Here is a 19,416-nt window from a genome sequence, read left to right as displayed (position 1 = left end):
GGGAGGGCAATTACAGGGTTGGAAGGAATATTATCAAATTTTAGGGACGGGAGACGAAAGAGGGGAGCAATACTAAAAATGCGAAATTTTGTAGGCTACTCCACAGTTTTTTAATAATTGAGGGGATGCAATTGCACCCTGGGATTAATGTGGTTCCACCACTGATGGTGAGATTTGTCGAGATAGATCTAAAATACCAAAAAAAAATTCAGCTCTAAAATACGTTTAGATAGCAACAAAATAAGAAAAAAAACTACTATTAAATCTCCAATTTGTTGAACTTTTCAAAGTAATTTCCAATTTGCATTTTCTACATTGATTCTTAGTGTCTTGAACTTATTTACTTTTCTGGATTACTACTCTTTGATATCATTACATAGTGACTTTGTCGATCCCATTTCCACTGGTACTTAGAGAGAGAAACTTGTCATGAATTGTGATTTTCTATAATATTTATTTGCCTACATCTAGTGGCGATGTCAAATAGTATTGAAGGTAGGCAATTGCCCCGCTCCTCCTCACCTCCCCTTCCCTTCCTAACTTTGCAAATTTTAAAGAATATTCTTAAAATTTATGAAAATTTGTTATGTTTTTCTCATAATTGCTCCTCTTCAATTTTGAAAAAAAAAAAAAACCGTTTTTCCATAACATTGTCCCTCTCTATTATGTGAAATTCTCATTCCCCCACATAACCTCCCTAAACAATCAGTCATTTAGATATTTCTTCTTTGGTACAAATGTTTTAAAGTTATTAAATCACAAAATTGATTATTACTTGAATAAAAAATTATTTTAATACTTTTACAATAAAAAAACTCATAATAAAAACAAAATCTTTATTCATATTTCTCTTTGCATAATAGTGACATCATTTTAAGTGTACAATATTGTGTCCACTAACGTAAGTCTTGTCCCTGCCACTACGTACATCGGTACCTTTTTCCATGAGAATTAACCAAATGCTATTAAATTTGGTCCTATGAAAAAAAAAAATCTATCCCCGAAAAGGTAAAAGTAAATAAATTTCTTCCGATGATGTCGATTGGCTTCTAGCATTAATTTGTTCTCAGAAGTTCCTTGTACCATTGGGCACTAAAATGAGCAGAAATTTATGGGGTGTCCCTTTAGCACCTAATTCTGTGTTATTTGTTTCTTTCTTGGACTTCAACTTGTTTTTTTTTTTTTATAAGAAAAAGAAAAATTTTGGATCAGTTCAGCTCCGATCACCACCTCAAGTGTTCTCAGAAGTTCCTTTTACCGTTGGGCACTAAAATGAGCAGAAATTTATGGGCCGTCCCATTAGCATCTAATTCTATGTTATTTGTTTCTTTCTTGGATTTCAACTTTTTTTTTTTGTTAAGAAAAAAAAATTTTGAATTGGTTCAGTTTCGGTCACCACCTCGAGTCAAAACATGCTTCCGATAACATAGGTTGCTTACAGAGATTTTTACAGATCATTCATCAACACATTTCTCACATTGGCAGGGAGATTTGAATGCACGATCTTTTGCGAAAAAATTACTTATTCTTGTCAATCGAGCAACCTTGTGTTAGCGGACTTCAACTTAATGTTATCATTCAAAGACTACTATATATGAAGAACCATGTGGTCCTTGGCATAGTTGCCACTTACATGAAACGTGAAACTTGCGCAGCATACCGTAGAGACAATACTTAAACATTCCTTACCGAACACATGGACATAGGACCAATTCTTGCGTCCCGCAAACTTTTTAGAACCACCAAAAGAGTGATACTTGGAAAAGCCCCTAAAACAATAAACAATATTCTAGTACTACAAATTTTAGAGGCCAAGAAAATACTACCTAGGATGCTCCGTCGAGTTCTTTTTCATATAAAAGAATAAAATGAAGAATGAAAAATACATTAGAAGGCTTTAAAATGATTTAGAACTTCATAAAAGTGTCAATTTGATTATATATTCTCTAGAAACCACAATTTTTTTTTTTTTTTTTGCACATCTAGAAACCACAATTCAACTGGCACATGGAGCTATCACTGTGCTGTGCCCTATGACTTGTGCCTCAAGGGCATCGAGGAGATGAGACTGTTAGGTATTTTCAATTCAACGCCATTAATGAAGTGCATTGCCAGGGTTGAATGATATGATTGATGTATGATTCAAGCTAGGCAAATGTATGAGGTGATGAATAAAGGAAAATCAAGAACTTCTCGTCAAGTCCTTCTCTTCCTTTCCACAACTCACTTATCCATCTTTATAAGCATATATATCCGTTCCATGCATTTGATTTTGAAGGCTTCCATTTGACACTCTTGATGGTGGGATACCATAACTCCATAATACAACCCTTTCTCCTCATTCTTTTGTCCATTGGTTTCCAATGATTGCACCAGACTCATGTAATTGCTACATTGCATTCCAACCATTTGGTGACATTTACTTGTCACTTAGACATGTCAAAGTTTCAGCTGCTAGCCACACAAAATATTGTAGCCTATGATTAATCCTTATCATCAAGTGTCTGTCTAATGAGGTATGAAGTATTCATAAAAAAAAAAAAAAAAAAGTAAACAAAATCTTGAAAGGCCTTCAATCAACTTAATTACTTCATTGACTCTTAGATACTTTTTACCCCCACAAAAATTTGAAATATAAACTTATGTTTTATCCATTTAAAAGTTTTCAATTTTAGCCCAAAATTTAATGGCCTTACATTTTTGAAACAATACGCAACAATAATATGAAATTCGTGACTTTATGAGGGTCAAAATTTATTTAGGCCAATAATTCTCTTTATATATATATACTTCGTACGAGTGCCAAATTCAAATTTACTTTTTGGACAAAGTTTGGTCATTGGACTTTGCCTTTAAATGAGGGAAGAATTCAATTCCGGGTAAGGTAGGAGGAGGTTGGAGAGGAGACAGATATCAAGAACAACTATGTTATACTGGAATGGTCCATTCCAACATCTCACCTAACCAAGTCCTTCAAAATTGAATACAAAATGCCAGCCTCCAAAGCAACAGTTACCTTGTGTTTTATAATTGGGTTTGAGGGCGACAAAAACTATGAAGATTTCTCGCTTTCTTTATTGAGAACTATACAAATTTCTTCTTGTAGTTTTGATTCCAAAATAGTTGAATTGCAAGAGGGACGGACAAAAGACTTTTTGGTTGGTGGCATATTAGTTGTTTGGATCTCAGATTCTGATGCTTACAGTTGGAATATGAGCATTACTCGAATAGCCAACTGCTAATCTCTTACTTATTGGCAATTGTGAGCTACCTTTTTTTTAAAAAAAAATATATACATTTTTTATTCCTCCATGTCAACTGATTTCTAGGATATTTTGAGGTCCCATGAAAGCATTCTCAATCGTTGATCAAATGCATGTTACATTCAAAATCAAAATTTGAATTTTCTGGGGTGAGATTAGAAAGAAAAGTTCAAATATCACAATCAAAACACTCTATTGATAAAAAGTTGAATTTCTAAAGTATAATCAAAATTTTGGAACAGAGAGAGTACTATTTATTACTCACGCCATATGAGTAATATATCCGAAGCAATACTTTGACCCAAAAAACATATGAATAATATATCCAAATTGACCTGATATATAGCGTTACCGTCTTACGACAAAATATAAAGTGACAAGATTCTAAGGTTATAGCATACTATCATTCTCTTAATTTCATTAATAATTTATCATTGGACCATATTAAAAGAGTTTCCCCCAATGGAATAGAGACATTTTGATTTTTGAGACGAAGAACTAACATAAGCACCAAAATATAACAATTAATACTCCATTAGATTAAAGAATTGACCATTTTTATAGTGACAATGTGAAGTTTGGACGCATGTCACCTATGCAATATTTTGGAATTTAAGTTCAAATTGAGATGAAAGGACATACATTTAGATCCATTAATGTGCAATATCAATGAAGGAAAGACTAATCACATATTAACATATTATAAATCTCAAAATCATTGATCCAATATTTAAATATCTTTTACACAATCTATATTGACATGAATTAATAGGAATTCTTTTAATGTAAAAAAACTTTAAATCACATATGTTTATGTGCATGTCTATCTATTTAATTTGCGTATGAATTTATTTTTAACCATCTTTGTAAATAGAATAGAACCCTGTGCCCATTTAACTGGGGTCATCATATTTTTTGTTTGTCTAGTAAAATAAACGTTACATTATTCTTGAATATTTAGAACTAAATAAATTCAACATCATGTTTTTTGAAATCTCACTATACCTAAATTTTGACTAGAATAAATGTAAATATTTGGTCTACAAATCTTATCCATATTCTTCAAGTGAAAGTCCAAAAGGGACAGCCATGACCATGAGGGGAGACATGTAAGAAAAGTGGAAGACGAATGGCATAAAGGAAAAAGAGGAAGAAATGGCAGAGGAAAATCCTCCCATTTCCAACAAGTCTTCTCGGATAACAACAGCTACAGCACAGAAAAGCTGTTTAAATCAGAAGACAGTGTCAGAACTGCGTCGTTTTGTTCACGTTGGACACCGGCAATTTCCGGGAAGTAACTCCATCACGGAAAACGTTACTCATCCCTTTCCTTCACCCACCGGCTATACCCGGTAACACTCGGACTTCAATACTATTCATTTCAGATTACTCTACAGATTTTATTCTTTAATCCATAAAAAGAATAAATAAATAAATCAAGTTGAAACATTTTCAAAGCACCATTTTATTTAGAGTTACACTTATTCAATACAACGTAAGGAACTAGATTACTTCAGTCCAAACTTATGGATCAACACTCTTTAACCAAAAAAAATTCTTTAACAAAAAAAAAAGAAATATTTATGTAATAACATGAAACTTTATAAATCTTTTCCGCCATTATACAGATTGTACTACTTGATTTAAACCTGACTAAATTAGTATTTACATTAATTAGATAACTATGAGATCCATGGTTCATTACCTAAATGTTAAACCCTCCTCTTTGCTCACCTTTTCATAAGGTTAAAGTATCCTTTGAAAAAACAAATAGTTACTTAAGCTAAAACTATTCGATTTCACCATAATTATTTTTTCTTTTATTTTAAGTTTATTTTCCATCTATTTTTACCACAATAATCTAGTTCGTGGAGTTTCTTCAAATGTTAACAACTTTTTTTACAAGTGTCTAGTTAAATTAATCACAGTATTTTTGGGGTTTGTGAAAATTTTACATTCAAGAGAAGAAAAAAAAAGTTGATTAAGAGATTTTTCCAATGAATCCTTTATCTTATATCACCTATTTATTCAACTCTGAAATAAAAAAAAAGCCACCAACCTTCATGTTAAGTCATTTATTTAATTTTATTAGTTACAAGGGACCCACTAACTAGAAAAGTTAAAGTTGTGAAATTTTGCACATGAGCAACTGAATTTGCTATTTATCATTTAAATCTTGAAGATTATTCTCTATTTAGCTGAAAAAATTCAAGAGCTGTTGGAAAACAAAAAATAGGTTGGAATAAGCCGGGTGAAAGGCTATTTTAAAATATATCGATTAAAGTAATCCAAGTATGTAAAGAATGATAAGTATAATGATCCTATTTTACGTCTTTTCTTTTTTCAAGTTTTCTTAAAACTTTCAAGTTCATATATATTAGCATAATTGTTAGAATCCAAGCGTGGAACACATGATTATTAGGACATCAAGTACATAACAATTTAATGACAAACAAATCACAAACATGAAAGATAAAATGATACACAATATTTAAATGATCACAAGCATCAATTCTATCATTGAACCTATATCCACGGAGAGAAACTCATTCTTTATTATGAGAGTAAACTCTATACAAGAATACAATTTAAACCCAAACCAACCCTTGTATACCATCGTTCATTTCTCAAAAACCCTCTCTCATACTCCATGTATAAGGTTACATGTCGCTCTTGTGTGTCACTTATGTGTGCTTTGCGTGTCTCTTTATAGTATGTCAACTCACCTATTTATAGGGAATATTATTTGGCCAAAACCCAAATAACAACAAGAAACCAGCATTAATTCCTAGGCTTGTACAAAATAAGAAATAACTTCTAAATTCTCAACAAAATAGGAAATTTTTTTTACTACTATTTCAAGTAACTAAAACCAATAGGAAACTAGTTACTTTCACACAAATTAAGAAACCTGTCTAAAAGAAATTAAACTAATTTCCTAATAAATCTTTATCTTGGTGAAAATTGCTTTTAGCAAATATTTGCCTTCAACAATCAAATAATATGGTACCGAACTACACACTCGAATCAATACATTTCTGATACCAAATTGATTTAATCAGCAAATGGACATGTGTAGTTACCCCGAATCTAACCTTCTATTGACTCGCGAGAAGATGTCTCAATTTACTGTCATACTTTGCAAGATTTCTTCTCACCACCACTCGCAATCCGAGATCCCCTTCTTTGAGTTCTAACCCTAATAATTGAGGTAATCAAGTGGTAAAATCACCATACTTCTTCCTATTCTCAGGATTATCTCATCACGTGTGATTTTCAAGACTTCACATAAAATGAAAAACTCGTAACTGTCAAAATTTTCTGGCGCATGAAAATTAGATCTTTTTGTTCTTTGGAACACATGCCACACCACCCAAAGAGCAAAACCGAAATCTAAAAATCACCGAGATGAAGTATCAACCACTAGAGGTATGAGAAAGTCTCTACCGATTCGCGTCTAAAATCAACACTGGACTCCACTTTTTTCTTGATTCTTGAATCACCTGCTTAAATACACCGTTAAATGTCTCGCTTTTCGACTTCTCATTCTTCACAATCAATACTTTTTGCCAAATTATTGAAACAAGAATACTACTTATTAAATTATTTAATTACTAACAACTATCAATCCACTTGATTTTAGTAGTTAACCAGGATCTAACTATGAACCTCACTCTGATACCAGTTTGTTGGGGTCTAAGTGTCCACGAGCAGTCCAGTCTCGCAACCTACCACTTATTAGGATTCAAGCGTGGAACACATAATTATTGAGATATCAATTACATAACAATTTAATGACAAATAAGCCACAAGTATAAAAGATAAATGATACACAATATTTAACGTAATTCAACTCTATCATTGAACCTACATTCACGAAGAGAAACCCGTTCTTTATTATGAGAGAAAAATCATATATAAAAATACAATTTGAATTCAAGTCCAACCCTTGTATACCATCTCTCATCTCTCAAGAACCGTCTTTCACACCCCATGTATAAGGTTACATGTCACCCTTGTGTGCTCTTGTATGTCTCTTGTGTGTTTCTTTGTAGTATGTCAATCCAACTATTTATAGGGAACATTATTTGGTCAATACCCAAATAACAACGGGAAATTAGTGTTGATTTCTAGATTTGTACAGAATAGGAAATAATTTTAAATACTAAACAAAATAGAAAATTCTTTGACTACTATTTCAAGTAACTAAAGCCAAGTAACAAACTAGTTACTTTCATACAAATTAAGAAACCTACCTAAAAGAATTAAACCAATTTTCTAACAATAATAGATGGGGCTAATGACAAAGAAAGAAAGAAATGTACATATTTGAAAAGGAAGCAATTCTAGGGGATAAAAACTTACGTAATTAAACAAAAGATAAATATTGTTTATTCATATTTTTAATACATATTGTTGATACAGTTAAATTTAGAGAGAATATAATAGAATAGCATGACATGAAGTAATAACATTATTATGATGGTTTCTTAACAATAAAATGAAACAAGAAGTAACAATTAAATGTTCTTTGATATCTAGATGCATCCAATATTTAGCATAATGATCAATATCTCTTTTCCTTCAGAAAGCATTTGGTATTCCTGTTTATATTTATTTAATTGATATGATATACATTTTTTTAATAAATTGATATGATATAAATAACCCCATACAATAAAACATCCTAGTATGTAATCCTCGAAATATATTCAAATCGATGATCAATATTGTTTCTCTCTCTCTCTCTATGTGTGTGGTGATTTTCTTCCACTTTGACAATTATCATAACAATATTAAGAATAAAGAAGTAATTTGATACAAGGACATATATCAAATTTAAATAGCTTTGAGGTTGAAATAAAGTAGGTTATGAAATGTTAAAATCATTAGGATTCTATAAAAACATCAAAAGTCAAATGCAATCCATGTCAGCTATATAATTAAGATTCTTAAAAGGAAAGACTGAAATAAATTATGAAAGATACATTATCAAATAATAATATGCATAAATATGGCAAAATATAGTACGTTCGTTTTTGTAAAATTTTCAAATCAATAGGATTTTGTATTGATATAAGCACTCTGTGTTATCTTTTTTTTTTTAAAAGTACACAAGATACAACCTTTTCCAAAAAGGCACTAATTTAAGTTTTTTTTTATTATCAAACGTTAAACATATAAAAAATTCTATATCTTCACAGTATCGGTCCTTCAACATGCATGCCACAATGAAGATAGTGGCTTAAATATTAAAGTTAAATGCTTATTTAACCATCTAACGGCAAATTTAACGTAAAAGTATGATACTCAAAATCAACTTAAAATCTCCTCTAACATATATATATATATATATATATATTTTGTCAAATGTCAACTTGTATATAACTCCTCTAACATATATGAAAATCTTATACTCTTGCAATTCTACCCACATTTACATAATTCATGTTCATAATAAAAGTCATTGGAAAGTAAATCTCTCTCATCACATGAGCATGCTAGTTCCACGTGTCTATCTAAGTACAATTTTTTCCTCAAAGAGAAATAGGGACAAATAAGAAGCCTATCCAATTTACAATAAGAAGCCTATCAAATAAAAACACAGCTATAACAAAATTATCCATAACCGGCTAAAACCGGTAAGTCTTCTTACCAAAGATGTACTATTGTACAGTAGTTAACACCCACCTAACCCAGGCAAAGTTTGTAATCTTGCTCGAGTAACGGTCCCCTGGTTGGTGCCCCTGCCCAAATGGCAAACGGACAATACACAGTTGGCATTTCTTTTGTTTCATTTTTTTCGTTCATTTTCTTCCCATTTTTGCCTATAAATACCAGCTTCCGCGAACGTGATCCTTTTTTCCCCTCTTCTTCCACTTTTCACTCCTCTTTATCTCTCTGTCTTTTCCCCCTTGTTCTTCTCCCCTCCGGCAGTCTCGCCGGCCCTCGGACCCATTTCTCGCCGGAATATCGGACTCCCTATTGTTCTCTCTCATCCCTTTTGAGGTCTCTTCCTCTCTCCTCTCTCCCTCTCCATGTCTCTCTTTATCTCTTCACTGGTGTTCTTAGGAAAGAGATTTAGATCTGATTTGTCTTTTGCTGATTGGTTAATTTTTTCTTAGACCCTTTTGTTTGAAACTTCTTTTTCCAATGTTGCTTTATGCATTATTATTTAGTTTTACTGGGATCTTGGAATTTGAAATTTCTCGTTTTTTGGTAACTGTTTGCTTTTCCATTTATGTAGGATTTTGGTAATGCTATGCAACTTGTGTTTTAAACCCTGGGATTGATCTCTTTAGTGAGAATCATTTTCCTAGTTTAGACTGTCTTAATTTACGTAAAAATACTAGCTGGCATTTTTTTCTTTCAATATGGAAAGTAAAATGATTAATTTACTAATCAAACAAGTATTCAAAATTAGTACTAACCACCTTATTTCTGGGACAAGATTATTTGGTTTTGGTAGTTAGGTTGCTTCTTTCTATGTTTCTTTTACTCTTCTCACGTATGTTTATAAGAAAGGATGAAGGGTTAAAGAAAATGAAGATTAGGTAAGGAGTAAGATGGTTTTTGCTCTGGTAGTTCACTTGACTTTTTACATTTTTTAAGTCTCATTTGGGGGTTTTTTTATGCATAATGTTTTGTAGCGTTTGACTTTATATATGCTTACATATATTACAAGGTGCATTTGTATTTCCATGCATCTCCTTCCTCTGAAAATACATCCTTTTTAATGCAATGTATTTTTGGCTTGAATAGTAAAGCTTATTAGTTCTATGTCATATATAAGATATTTGTGTCGATCTTTCTGTTTTGAATTGCGTGATTTTGTTTTTGTTTTTGTCTGTAACTGAAGATTGATTTTCAGTGCAGAGCACTTTTTGGGTTGAAGGTCTGAGGGTTTAGCATGGAGTGTGTTAAAGAATATCAACTTAGGAATGTTAGCTCGCATTGTTCTATCTCGGAAATGGATGATTATGATCTCTCAAAGCTTCTTGATAAGCCAGATAAACCCAGATTAAACATAGAAAGGCAGAGATCCTTTGATGAGAGATCACTGAGTGAGTTGTCTATTGGTTTATCTAGAGCGTTAGATGCATATGAAACAGCTTATTCACCAGGCCGGTCTGCGTTAGACACTCCGGTTTCATCTGCGAGGAATTCCTTTGAGCCCCACCCTATGGTTGCTGATGCTTGGGAAGCTCTCCGCAGATCTTTGGTGTTTTTCCGTGACCAACCTGTTGGCACAATCGCTGCATATGATCATGCCTCTGAGGAGGTTTTAAACTATGACCAGGTGAAGTTTCTATGCTTTGATTTGTTCTTTGCTGTTGATTTATCAATATGGTGGTATTTCACTTGTGCTGGGATATCCTACTAGTTGAATTGCAGCTGTCAGATGCTGCTATTGGCTAAATTTTTGAAACTCATACGCGTTTTTTATTCTGTGATTTATATAATGCTGGACATTAAATTCTTAGTTTGAGAGTCAACTAGTGTCTCTGATTAATTGATCTTATGTAGAATTAATCTGTTGATTTGTTAATACTTTTTATGCTTAGGTTTTTGTACGAGACTTTGTGCCAAGTGCTCTGGCATTTTTAATGAATGGTGAGCCTGAAATTGTAAAGAATTTTCTATTGAAGACACTTCAGCTTCAAGGCTGGGAAAAAAGAATTGATAGATTTAAGCTTGGGGAAGGGGCCATGCCAGCTAGTTTCAAAGTTTTACACGACCCAGATCGTAAGACAGATACAATAGTAGCTGATTTTGGTGAGAGTGCAATTGGAAGAGTTGCTCCAATTGACTCTGGATTTTGGTGGATCATTCTTCTACGTGCGTATACTAAGTCTACTGGAGACCTAAGTCTGGCTGAAACACCGGAGTGCCAAAAAGGGATGAGGCTTATATTGAGCTTGTGTTTGTCTGAAGGATTTGATACTTTTCCAACTTTACTTTGTGCTGATGGATGCTCCATGATTGATAGAAGAATGGTAAGATCCTTGTCTTGATACTTCTTGGAATCTAGGGATTTCTTATCATTGTGAATGATGATGCTAATGGCTGTTTGGGCATTGTCTATCTAATCTAAAACCTGCTTACTCGTACTTTTGGTGAAAATTTTTTGTAATTAGAAAAGAAAGATCACCAAATTCAAAGGAACCAAAAGAAATGATGCCATAAGTTCTAATATAGTCACTCCTGTCTGGTAAATTACAGTAATCTGATGGAGAGATGTTTGTCTTCACTAGAATGAGGAGATATATTTCGGTGCCAATGCTGCAAGCTGAATTAATTATGGTAAAGATTCTCAATTAGGCAGTGCGTATTTTGCATTGGCCCAAGGATAGCAGTGCTCTTTCTCTTAGCCCAAGGAAACTAAAACTAACTATAATGATGAATATGTCAATTGATATTTCGTAATATATCGTCTTCTGTTGCCTGCAGTCGTGCTTTTGTTCATTGCTAGTAAAACAGCATAATCTAGTGGTTTTGGAGGCCTTTTTTAGTTTGGGATCCAGAAGATTAGCATCACGTTTTTGGCTCTCTTCCCTCCATTAGCCTCAATTGGACGGTCAAACCATCAAGCAGCATCGCATGTGTCCTGGTGTTTCTCTTGAAAGAGTTTCAAGTGAATAATTATTTTTTAAGTGCAAGATTCCACTTGATGTTGGGGTTTAGCGACCTGCTTGTACTTGATAATTCAATGTTTACTTAAAGTAGTAGTAGCCATGTGAGACTTACAGAAAGAAGGGGATATGAAGGTGGGTTTATGTTGAATGTTGCTTGACAAAATATTCGCCTTTTGTTGGAGAATCTGAGTTTATTGTGCATGAGGTGCTTGGATTCATGTTACCAGTTGTGTTTGCTATACCTCAATCCTGCTTGCATTGCATTGTCAAGATTGACTGCGAGGAATAGTTGCTAGTTTACAACTGTTGTTGAAGCTGCCATGTGTATTTATGCTTTTTATTCAATCCATGCTTTGGAGTTGCTAAATCAATTTGGTTTGGCACACAATATATATATTGGAGCAATATGACTTCCATTAGCGATGTAAATAACTGCTAAACTTGCATATAAAACTCTAACTATCCAGCTATATTTCCATTGGATTCAATTTTCCTATTCTTCTCTGAATGATTTTGTATGAATTTGGCACTGGGATGGCCTTGGTGTGGTTGATTGACTAGTGCTAGAACCAAATACCATTTTGTGAAGATAGAATTTTTACTGAAAGGTAGAGAGGAACAACAGCATCTGCTTTAAGGTGGTCTGGCTTTTTGTGGAAGAGGGGAGTTTTTCACCATTGGGATGTATGCTTTGCATTCTGGAACACGGAATTTGAAACAATATTCTTTATAATCTCTTCTGTTCTCTTTGAGCCTTGTTCCTAAGTATCATGGTTCACTCAGTTTAGATTTATTTGAGAAACATATAGGCTCATGTAGGAATAGAACACATAGTCCTCTGATATTGTTGAATTTCCCAGTTTGCATGTATACAAGTTTTACTTTCAACCACTTATTATGACCTATAGCGAAAATTAAGACAATTTTTTTTTATACCTGTTGTATCCAAACGATCATGAATGGAAAATAATGTTCTTGGGCATTCTAGATCTAATGGTGATGAGTATGTAATTTGCTTAGACCACACCCTATAACTCCATTTGTCTGACTTTTCCACCTCAATTCGGATAAGTATTACTGCCTCCGCCCCAAAATAACAGTCATTTCTGGGGAATTGCACTTATTTATGGAGATGTTTAATCTTTATACCTAGATGAGTTAGCTTGGGGTAAATTGAATAATGTGACCCATTGATTCATTGTATTCATTCATTATGAGTGAAGTTTGGGATGTGAGAACAGTTACCTTTCCAAAGTGCAAAACTGGGAAGCAACTAAAATGTTTTGTTGGCTTTGAAGAGCCTTATTTTGGGAGAACAAAAAAGAAGGGGAAACATGGCATTAACAATGGGGCAGAGGGAGTATAACATTTGTCAAGTGGAACACAATGTTATCTCTGTGCATGTATTTTCTGCTTTATTCTTCACAAGCGCCATTTTGAGAAAACAGTTTTAAACCTAGGTGTGCGGTTCTAATTAGTCCGTTAGTGAAAAACTCTTCAGGGGTAGATCAGCAGTCCGGAAGTCATGACAATGGTTTTTTTTCCTTTCTTTTTTTCTTGTCTGTTTTTCTCTCTCCAGTGTTTTCTTTAGTTCTGCATGTTCAAGTTTTCTTTGACCAATAATTTACAGTACCCAGTAATCCAATTCTGCAACATCCTTGATACTTTATGGAAGTGCTTCTTCACAAAGTGATATGCTTGTATACTATTCTAACTTTGGAGAAAATTTTGCATTAAGCACTTCTGGCTTTACTGGTTTCTATCCTCTTCTTTGAGGTTTTGTTTCCATATATTTATCCAATATTAATACTCTATACAATTTTCACTCTCTATATCATGAAATGTTACTAACTGAATACCTATCTCGAAAACTCAATGTGCAAATACGATAGTAAATTCATCATCCTGTATTTTATACCTGTCCTGAACTTAATCAGTTCTATTAATTCTCCAGAGTGAAAGTAGATGCAGATAGATAATGAACACGCGCTTTCAATTCGTTTATTGCAGTATTGAATACCATTCACCTCAATAACAATACTGAATTGTTTAATGATTTTTGTATCTTCTTTTGTAACTCAATCAACGAACTTACTTGGTCAATGACCAGCTGCAACTCAGTAATGGATTCACTAAAAATTTTGATGCTTTGGAATGCCTTCCAACATTTTTGTCTTGTGATGGCTGAGAAGTATGATTTTTCAATGCATAAATCCTCTTCGGTTCAAGAAGTGTGGCTTGTGTTGATGCTCTTTGTCTTGGTCTTAAACTAACAATAATAAATTTGTTGGGTTTTATTTAATCTATTTACAAGCCAGAGTACTGTATAAGCCAGTATATGCTATCAGAATTAATGACTTCTGGAGATCGTTGTCGTTGTAAGATATTCAGTTTTGTTCTGCATTGGAATGTCAAGGGAAGATAGCACACTTGCCTAGTTCTCCTCAATTGGATGCCATTTTTTTTTCCTTCTTTGGGATGACAAGTATTGGATATTTTTTTCTTATTGAAAGTTGGATTTGATGCATTTTTGTTTGGCTTAATTATAGGTGCCACTACATCCTTTATTGGAAGTATGCTATTAAATAGAAGTAAAAGGATATTTGTACAAATATTACATTGTTAAGATGTTCATATTTTTCTTTCGTCTGTTTTCCCCTTTGATTACATTTAGAAGACACCCAGATACTACAGAAAGAGATGGGCATCTGTGCAACTTTGATTATTATGTAGAATAATTTTCACTGAAAAGGATTAGACTATCATGGTGCTGTTCTTTCAATTGTTCTGCATCTGTAACAGAGCTGCTTATTTAATTTGTTTTATTCACAGTAGTTGATGGCAATATACGTTTTTCATGGTCTTTATATATTTATTCTGATGTTACAGGGGATTTATGGTTATCCTATTGAAATCCAAGCACTCTTCTTTATGGCACTGAGATGTGCCTTGGTGATGTTGAAGCATGACACGGAAGGGAAAGAGTTCATTGAGAGAATAGTAAAGCGCTTGCATGCGTTAAGCTTTCACATGAGAAGTTATTTCTGGCTTGACTTCCAACAATTAAATGACATATATCGCTATAAAACTGAAGAATACTCACATACTGCAGTAAATAAGTTTAATGTTATTCCAGATTCAATTTCAGATTGGGTGTTTGATTTTATGCCAACACGTGGTGGTTATTTCATTGGCAATGTTAGTCCTGCAAGAATGGATATGAGATGGTTTGCATTGGGAAATTGTGTTGCTATTTTATCTTGTCTAGCTACTGCTGAGCAAGCTGCTGCTATTATGGATCTTATAGAGGCTCGCTGGGAAGAGCTTGTTGGGGAAATGCCTATGAAAATATGTTATCCTGCAATAGAAAGTCATGAGTGGAGAATTGTTACTGGCTGTGATCCAAAGAATACAAGATGGAGTTACCACAATGGTGGATCTTGGCCAGGTTCTTCCACTTTTCTGTCTTCATTTAATTCCAACTTACTTTTTTGCTTGCCTGCTATAAATACTTTGAAGGTAAACTTGCCGTGAGAATTATATTAAATTCATCGTCATATTTCCACGAGAACAGCAGCAATTTCATTTTAATCCCCTGTGAGCATGTTAAGAGCCGACTCGGCATTTTTGTATGGTGCTTTTATGTGGAAGTTTTATTCTCTTAGAGAATATAACAGTACACTAAAAACTCACTGGTTTGATCGATTTTAGTTCATTTTTTACCTGAAGCACTATGTTGTTATGCACCTTCTGATAGAAATACAATCCACTGGCTTCTCATTATTTTCTTTATTGACATTTTGAAGCTGCGAAACTGTTCTGCTGCTTTTCCTCATTTGCCCTTCACCTAAACTAGTTCTTTTCTTAATGCATGGAAAAACTTTTCTGTCTGTCATATACAGTGCTTTTGTGGTTGCTAACGGCTGCATGCATCAAGACCGGACGAATACAAATTGCTAGACGTGCAATTGATCTTGCTGAGAGCCGTTTGCTCAAGGACAGTTGGCCTGAGTACTATGATGGCAAACTTGGTAGATTTATTGGTAAACAAGCTAGAAAGTTCCAGACATGGTCAATCGCCGGATATCTGGTTGCAAAGATGATGTTAGAGGATCCTTCACACTTGGGGATGATTTCTCTTGAAGAAGACAAGCAAATGAAGCCTCTGATTAAGAGATCCTCCTCGTGGACCTGCTGACAAACCTGAGAGAAGCAAGAAAACTGCAGAAAGTAGTAGAGAAAAATTAAAGGTGAGAGAACATTTCTTTCTGACAAAAGAACTAGTAATTCTTTGGCAACATATCTCGTTCTAGCCTTCCTTATTAAGTTTGGTTTTGTGTACATTAGCAAATTTCAGAGCATCTTGCTTTTCAAATAAAAACTGCTTTTGATATTTGTCATTCATAACTTGATGGTTTACAAGGCCTATATCCAATTGCTCCAATTGAAATATCCAAAGACAAAAGAAATCAAATGTCCAGGTGAAATTTATGAACGTAATAGGACCTCTATGGTCAATGGCTCTTTCTCAATTACCAAAATGTCAATGAATGTGAAAGGCAAAGTTACTCTACACATAATTTCGAAGAGTGAAGAAAATAAGACAAGAACATTCTTTTGTTTGAATTGGTTTCTGATCATTCATGCTATTACATGATCTTCACGGATTTTCGCATTCACCAAGTGTCTTGAAATTAGAAAAATAGTTTCATCGGATTATGTACATGTTTAAGAGAACCTATTACAGTTCTTTGTTGAACATTAAGCACACATTTTACTGTAGTCTGGATAATTTAATTTGTGTATTTGCCTTTGTTTCTTAGAAATTGCTTTAACATACTTATACGATGGCTAATCTTCGAATTTTCTGAGCTGAAAAATTGGATCAGTATAATAAAAAACGAAACTTAAACATTAAAACTCTCGTTATGTTTGTCTACCTTATCATAGGAGAAAAAAAAAAAGGGTTGCATTAAGCATGTGATATATTAGATATTATCATGACCTAATGATTCCAAAGACCTGAAAGTTCTTTAGTTTTCTCATTCTATGACCACAGTAATTTTTATCAAATGCTACAAATTAATGAACATTTCTGGTAATAAATCTCATCTTTGATTTTCTTCTGGGTATAGTATCTGGCCTTTTCCAATGGAATCGACTCTCTTATGTAACATTTTAAGTTTTACCGTCTTTTTTGAACCAATTTCGGCAGTAAGAGTTTGCCCATTACCAAATGACACTGCCTCCTTTTCTTCCGCTTTGGCATTACTACAAATTCCATCAACAGAACTTGTGCTACAAACGAAAACCCTTTTCAAGAATAAGAAAGCTGGGAATTATAAGTCCTTTTTTTTTAAATTTAAGGGTATCCCAGTTTTTCGGCCAAGCTAATTCCCTAAGTCTATGTAGAGTTTTGTTCCAAGGTATATACAATGAGATAGCACACGGGGATCGATCATGGGACCTACCGGTAACTACCAGACTACAGAACTAGTAGGACTATCCGCGGGAGGCAATTATGAGTCCATTTGGATTGCAAGTTTTTTAGAGTTTTTGTTTAAAAAAAATATACTATATCGATATGATGTATATAACATAGAAAGGTGATTGGAAAATGCGTCGAGAGAATTTTTTCGCATAAACTTGTAATTTAAACACAGCCTTAATTACCCTAAGGTCCCTGAACATAACTCCTACCTGGAATTTACCCCACTAAAAACAAAACACTATAGATCCTATAGTAAGTGATTTTCATTAAAAAAAAATAACCGATTTAGACTTTATTTGGACTCATGTTTGGATTGCAATTTTTTAAGGATTTTTGGAAAAAAAAAATACTTTAGCACTTTTTTAGAGTGTGATGTATGTAAAATAAATTTAAAAAAAGTAATTAAAAATATTTACAAATAATATTCATGAAAAACGTAAAAAATTTTCCCAGAAAACTGCAATCCAAGCTGGGCCATATGATATCAGTTACCATAGTTGTAAAAATACCAATTTTCATGCGTACAAAATGCAAATTGTTTTGGACAAAGTTGCACGCATTACTTGGCCAGACACACACACAAACTGCGTCCGTTTCTTTCTTAGCTCGTTTTCTTTGCCTCAGAAAATTGTGGTACCTGAATGAAACTGTATTAATTGATTATGGCAAAGTCTTCAAGTGGATAATCTCACTAAAAAAAAAAAAAAAAAAAAATTGCATACCCTAGAACGTCAAAGTTGAACCCACATTATCTGCTTAAAATGAGTGACAGAGATTGACCTTTTTGTCGGCCCATGATTGTTCATATTTGGAGACGAGTATGGACGATTGACTTTTCCTGACATAGAAAATAAAAATTCACCATTTAATAGACGAGCGTTTCCCGAATTATTCAACATCTGATTTTGGGGGAAGGAAAGGCAGTGACAGAGCTACGATTTTTTTTTCTGGGGGGCCAAAATTTTTTCTATAAAATTATTTTAATATGTTATGTTTAAAATAATATATCTCTATTTAAATATATGATATCTAAAAATATCAAATATTAACTTTAATTATAAGGTATGTCTATTTCACATATATGCAGCACCATCATAATGAAAATTAAGATAAGAAATAAATTTTGATTAAATATCTTATACCATTACAAAGCACCCAAGTTGCAGATTATGAGAAGATGCTCCAATATATCACTTGTGTTAAAAAAAATATACATAAAACAATGCAATATAAATATAACTATTTTCCATTGAAAAAAGATAAAAGTTGTGTTAACATGCCTTGAAATTTCAACCTTTTTTCTTAAAATTAAATTCAACTATGAGCTTTGAGCTTTACATTCTTTCATAAAATAAAATTCATTTATAATTGAATTAGTGCTAAATTTTCCAACAACTTATTTTTTGTATGTACACAGTTAAGCAATCATTCAAGAAATTATCTATCATCTTGTTTCGGAGTTTTTGTCTTGATATCTTCATAATCGAAAATACATGTTCTATAGTTACAGTTGATATAAGAAGAGTGAAAATAAATCTAATCAATCGGTCAACAAGAGGATAGATCACTGATTTTCTTGTTTTCACCAAGTCTTGGAGTAATTATTTTTATGTTTGTATATGAGTTAATAAGAGGATAGATCACTGATTTTAAATATTTCATCAATTGGGCTAAGTTATATATTTGTATATGGGCCAATAAAGTAATTATTTTTGTTTTAACCCATTGATAATTATGAATTGATTCTTTTACTATAGATCGTCAAATTATATGTTTAATTTTTTTGAAAGTTAAATAATTAGCATAATAAAAAATAAATAACTTTTTTTGCAAAAAAATTAATTCAAAGGTGGCTAATTCATATATATATATATATATATGAACTAAAATTTTAAAAATTAGGGGGCCAAATTTATTTTACACATATATTTACACTTTTTTTTTTTTTTGTCGCAACGATAGATGTCCTATAACCTAATCTAGCCTAGTCTAAGGGGAAGGGGAGGGGGTTCGATGTGAGTACAGT

The 19,416-nt window shown here is 33.0% G+C and overlaps 1 protein-coding gene across 2 annotated transcripts; it reads left to right on the top strand.

The window, feature by feature from the left end:
- The first annotated feature begins 9,128 nt into the window (after positions 1-9,128).
- On the top strand, positions 9,129-16,306 carry LOC113749519 (probable alkaline/neutral invertase D). 2 transcript variants are annotated; one of them, XM_027293278.1, is made up of 5 exons: positions 9,129-9,272; positions 10,140-10,563; positions 10,829-11,260; positions 14,789-15,347; positions 15,802-16,306. In XM_027293278.1, the coding sequence occupies exons 2-5, from the start codon at positions 10,174-10,176 to the stop codon at positions 16,095-16,097; spliced, it is 1,677 nt and encodes a 558-aa protein (XP_027149079.1). In that variant the 5' UTR covers positions 9,129-9,272; positions 10,140-10,173; the 3' UTR covers positions 16,098-16,306. The 2 variants fall into 2 exon arrangements, with proteins under 2 accessions (XP_027149079.1, XP_027149078.1); XM_027293277.1 differs by having other exon boundaries at positions 10,135-10,563.
- The last annotated feature ends 3,110 nt before the right edge of the window (positions 16,307-19,416 follow it).

The sequence above is a fragment of the Coffea eugenioides genome, chromosome 10 (genome assembly GCF_003713205.1).
Source record: "Coffea eugenioides isolate CCC68of chromosome 10, Ceug_1.0, whole genome shotgun sequence".
Classification (NCBI taxonomy): domain Eukaryota; kingdom Viridiplantae; phylum Streptophyta; class Magnoliopsida; order Gentianales; family Rubiaceae; genus Coffea; species Coffea eugenioides.
This window is presented reverse-complemented; position numbering and strand designations above follow the sequence as displayed.

Coding starts and splice junctions, on each gene's coding strand:
- LOC113749519 (XM_027293278.1), top strand. CDS start 10,174: ATGGAGTGTGTTAAAGAATATCAACTTAGGAATGTTAGCTCGCATTGT. Junction 11,261..14,788: donor CCATGATTGATAGAAGAATG/GTAAGATCCTTG, acceptor CTGATGTTACAG/GGGATTTATGGTTATCCTAT. Junction 15,348..15,801: donor CAATGGTGGATCTTGGCCAG/GTTCTTCCACTT, acceptor TGTCATATACAG/TGCTTTTGTGGTTGCTAACG.